The sequence below is a fragment of the Austrofundulus limnaeus genome, unplaced genomic scaffold, assembly GCF_001266775.1.
Source record: "Austrofundulus limnaeus strain Quisiro unplaced genomic scaffold, Austrofundulus_limnaeus-1.0 Scaffold0, whole genome shotgun sequence".
Lineage (NCBI taxonomy): Eukaryota > Metazoa > Chordata > Actinopteri > Cyprinodontiformes > Rivulidae > Austrofundulus > Austrofundulus limnaeus.
The window spans coordinates 9,017,988-9,022,834 of NW_013952402.1; the positions used below are offsets into that span (position 1 = coordinate 9,017,988).

The following is a 4,847-nucleotide window of genomic DNA, read 5'->3' on the forward strand; positions in this document are numbered from 1 at the left end:
ACACACACACACACACACACACACACACACACACACACACACACACACACACACACACACACACACAAACACACACACACACACACACACAAGAAAAGAAATAGCAGAAACAAAAGTATCTGTTGCTCACCTTAGGCAGACAGTATTTTGGTAATTGCATCTGCTTGAAAGGTTCTCTCATATACGAGACAAAGTAAGTGGCTCGTCCTGACTTGGTTACCTTTAATAAAAAAGTAAAGGAAAAAATTATTCTGTTAGCAGAACACGAARGAGCATTGCTTTAATTAAACAATTTAAGAAACAAGAGAAAAAGTTCCTGTATTGTAACAAATTCATTTCAGTTTGATCATTGATACAGGATGTTGTTTTGTTAGCAGGAAAAATTAGTAAGTCAAACAAGTTTTTTTTAATCAGTAAAAAAAAAAAGAAACAGTATTGCGCAAAAGTTAGAGAAGTAAAGTTAGGGCTAATTAAAATATGCTGTTTCAAGCTGTTTAGTTCAGTTTACAAAGTGCTGTAAACAAAAACAACCAATAAAACGAGACATTGGTGTAGCTACACACTGTACTTAAACAGCTCCGGTTCTTCCAAGAAAATGTGTCCACTAATGCTTTTTAAATTTCCATCCAGAGAGCAGAGAACTAACTTCTTTACCAAACCAGTCTGATTGGARTCCACAGAGTCAAGCAACCTGACTGGCTTAGATTTCCTTAAAGAAGACATATCATGCTTTTAAATCCTTCTTTTTCACATTTCWTTCATTCAGTTGGAGTCCATATAAAGTGGAACTTCAATGCTTTGGTCTGGATTCATTTTTATTGTAACTCCACAACCCCCTCTTTCACCCCTTTTCTGAGATTTGTCTCAGACCAACTCATCTTGAGGCTGTCGCTTTAAATGCTAGCGAGGTGCTTCACACTCCCCTCCAGCTTCCAGAGCGGTTCATTCTAGCTTGATAGAGGGGTTTACAACTATAGAAACTTATTTTTATTTACAAATGAATTAAAAGATGTTAAAACCAGAAGACTTGTCCATCCAGCCTAAAATGTTGGAGCCAGAGTCTGCAGAGCCAGCAGAGAATGAAGATGATCGAATTGTAATTGGTAAGTCCAGACATTATATGTCTGTTCCATCGCAAATAATTTGATGTGATAGTTCAGAAAATGGAATAGAAAATAGAGAAAATTTGAAAAAAGAAAAGTTGAAAAAAGTGACCAAAAACTTATATCACTGTTGTCCGTTGTGTAGTGCTCAGAATATGCCCTGCGAATGACTCTCAACTACCAAGCATAAAAATAGCATAATTTCTAAAAAAAAATGGCTGAGTTACAGTGATGTTTGAGTTTGCTRTAAGGCTACTAAGCTGTGGCAGCCATCTTAAATGGGTTGACTCCAAAGGTTAATCAGTTGTAGACRGRCATTCAGTGATTATTCCCCAAGAGGTTCATTAAAGGCTGTCACCTTGGTTATTAGATGTTTTGATCATTTGACAAACAAACACTGACAAAAGTAAAATCATAGCTGCCTTTTCACAAATTCTAAAACCCTGCTTGTATGTTTTGAGCTGCCTTCATGCTGCTACATTTAGGACTGATAATATGCCTTTATAATTGTATGACAACATGGATAATAGTCTGAAAATGTTCATGTGCCAAAACTTTTCATACAGTAATAAATGAAAATTATTTATTAAGCAGGATGTCAATCAGTTGTGAAATGAAACATCCCCTGGAAGACGCAAATGACTTCACAATGCTTGGCTGACTTGATAAAACAGTTGCAGCTGTACTCTGCTTCCCACCGTGTTGAAGGCCAAATGAAATTACAAGAACAACAGAAATTTATATTATTACCTCAATTAGTCTAAAATCGAGTCATTGAAAATTATGCTGGCTTTATCTATCGTGCATCTCAAAGATCTTAATGCACTACCCACTAACCCATCCACTTACAGGCAGGACAACGGTACTTGATTGCTTATTTTCTAATCAACTAGAAAGATGGTGTTTGTCCCTGAACACACTACATTAGGGCTCTAATGGAATAATCTATCGAAAATCAATGAGCTGCATTTTCCCAGGCCACATTTTTGAGGATGTTGCACTTGGCTGTTCCTTCTCTCCCTGGAGACTTTGGGGGTGTTGAAGACTGCTTATTTCGTTGTAGCCCAATCGATAACCTCATTACTCTTTGTCAAGTTAAATCCAACTGCCCCGAGCAATGAAAGTCACAAGAAAGTCATCTGTGCCACCACAGCTCAGTGCAGACACTCTCTCTGTGATGGTCCAGTTATATTCACCGGCATCTTCCTCATGTCTCCCTCTGCCCTGACGGTAAATCTCATCTCAGCTAAACGCAATTTGAACTTCTGCTGGTTCGCTATTTCTGCTTGAGCATTTTTTGTAACCATCGAATTTAATTCCTAAATTGTAACTTTTTTTCCAATTAATACTGTGAGTTGATTTTGCAGAAAAGGAAACAGTGCTAAAAAATACTGAAGCCACTAACCATACCAAAAATACAAAAAAATGGTATAAATAAATAAAAAAATAATAAAGCCCTAGCATTGCTTGAAATTAATGCATATGCCCGCCACCTTGAATTCCAAAATGTTCACTTTATAATGAAAGCTCCTGCAAGATTTGTTAAGTGTGCCGAGTATGTAATGAGAATAAGTYGCAGCTGCCACAATATTCAATTTTATTACAAGAGTGGCAAAACTGACTGAGTTATAGCTATTTATGTGCTTAAAATGGTCAGTTAGCTGTAATGGTCATCATGCATCGGGTCGACGCCAAAAGTTAATCAGCTGTAGATGTGCACCAGTGATGGCATTAAGAAATTTTTTTAGAATCTTTCTATTGGTTCACAGTTGGCAGCACAACGGCTCAGGGGTCCTGCAGTTCCCAGTTTGGACCTGGAGTCCTTCAGTGTGGAGTTTGCATGTTCRTCTTGTGCTTGAATGGGTTTTCACCGGGTACTCCGGATTTCTCTCACAGACCAAAAATGTGTACGTTAACTTCATGGCCTGGTCTCCCATGAAAAAGAGAGCTCAATGGGATTTGTTGGGTTAAATGACGTGAGGTTACTAATGAGATATTTTGCTAACAGACAAAAATACACACAGACTTGGGCTTATACATTATTGGCCTTGTATGATTGGTTAGGGRTGAAAAGGTGCAGCCTGTAAAAACTACTTTAATTAGATTTTCGCTTCCCTAAAACTTAGATGGGGTCCAACAAGAGTGACCAAAAAGATTAGGTCCAACTAAYAAATAGAAAATTACTCACTGCTGGGCAAAAATCAATGACAGTAGAGGACATTGAGAAAATTAAATTTCTRATAATGACCCTGACTGCGACTGTCTAATTGGAGTCAAAGACAGAGTGAAYGATACTGAAGACATCGACCTATCCATTCATTGGTTCTTTTGCCATGCATGTACTTGTGGTGAACAAACACATTTACCAGGTRTGGATTATGTTGGTGCAGAAAGTCATTCACTAAGCATGCCTTGACATGAACAGATGAAACTTAATCAAAACACACACCAGGCCAGTGGGGAACAGGTGCATTGGGAAAAGCCATTATGTGGGTTTTGATGGAAGAGAATAAATGGGTTGCACAAGAGAGCAAAATAAAAACAAACAAAAGAAATATGTAAAAAGAGGAGAAAATCAAAGTTAACAGATAAAATAACTTGCAAATAAAAAAAAACATAAGGGCAAATGGTTTACTTTGATGAAGAAATGAAAATGGTGATTATACAAACCTGTGTAAAAACATATTCATCCTGTACAACGAGGGAGTTGGTGTCTACATGTCCAGGAAAGAGGTACTGTCTGTTGCCCTCTGTGCATCTTTGGGCTCTGCACTTTACATACTGAGCACCTGAAAGATGAAARAAAAGTGTGAGAGTAAAATAAAACTGTTTATATTCGAACAATGGATCTTCTCATTATTTAAATCAACTTAAAACTTACTGCCTTGGTACTGATTTAAWGCATGTAGAAAAGTCTAACCTTCAATACTAATTGCCACTTTTCAAAACTCAGTTGCACTTTGTGACTAACAGAGTTTAGGGGAAAATATTGACTTCAATGTACAAAAATGTTTTCTAAAATGTATGCTGCAAGTTTCAGTTTTATGTGTTTTCATCTACATTGAAAAACAAAGAAATTAACAAAAAAATACTACAACTAAAAGTTGTAAATCAGTAAATGAATTTTACAAACATTTAAGTTTATTATGTTTATTTATTAAGTATCTAAAATAGTAAAACTAATCTTAATGCACATGAACAGGAAAGTCTCAATACGCAATACAGTGTATGCCATTAAAAAGAACGTAAATGTCACTGTAAATATTATTGCTGGTGTTAAAGTGATTTATGCAAAATTAACTGTTTTGAGCTTCATATCATGTTATGTCATTTTCTCATCAAAAACATCCCCAGAGTGTTGCTTTGACTCATTCATGCATACTTAAGAAATCCTTGAATCTCCTGTGGTAGCCATGTGGAGCTAAATGCTTGCTGGTATACAGTAAAAGCACCACCTAGTTACAGAAATCCCCTCCCTGGAGCTCAGTCTGCAGCAGAACCCTGGCCCCACAGGGCACCCCTCCCTAAACCATTTTTGAAAAAGTGCTGAAGTGGGAGTGTCTCAAATGGTAGGAGAATCCCACAGAAAAGATGCCAGTTTCAAAGAGTTTAGATAGGTTATGAGACGAAACCAAATTCATTTTTAATATATACAGCATTTTCATTACAACTGAAGGTATCATAGTTGCTTGATTGTGGTATAGAATTAAGCTATGTGCCTCGAAAATACAGTAGATATTACCC

At 36.8% G+C, this 4,847-nt stretch overlaps 1 protein-coding gene across 1 annotated transcript in view; it reads right to left on the minus strand.

Annotated features, from left to right (window-relative positions):
- The window catches only part of sorcs3b (sortilin related VPS10 domain containing receptor 3b), a 60,588-nt gene that overhangs the window by 22,908 nt on the left and 32,833 nt on the right, over positions 1-4,847 (minus strand). Inside the window, exons 7-8 of the mRNA XM_014002167.1 lie at positions 3,774-3,892; positions 131-220 (exon numbers count right to left, since the gene is read on the minus strand). Of these exons, the coding sequence (XP_013857621.1) occupies positions 131-220; positions 3,774-3,892 (209 nt within the window). The remainder of the gene's footprint in view (positions 1-130; positions 221-3,773; positions 3,893-4,847) is intronic.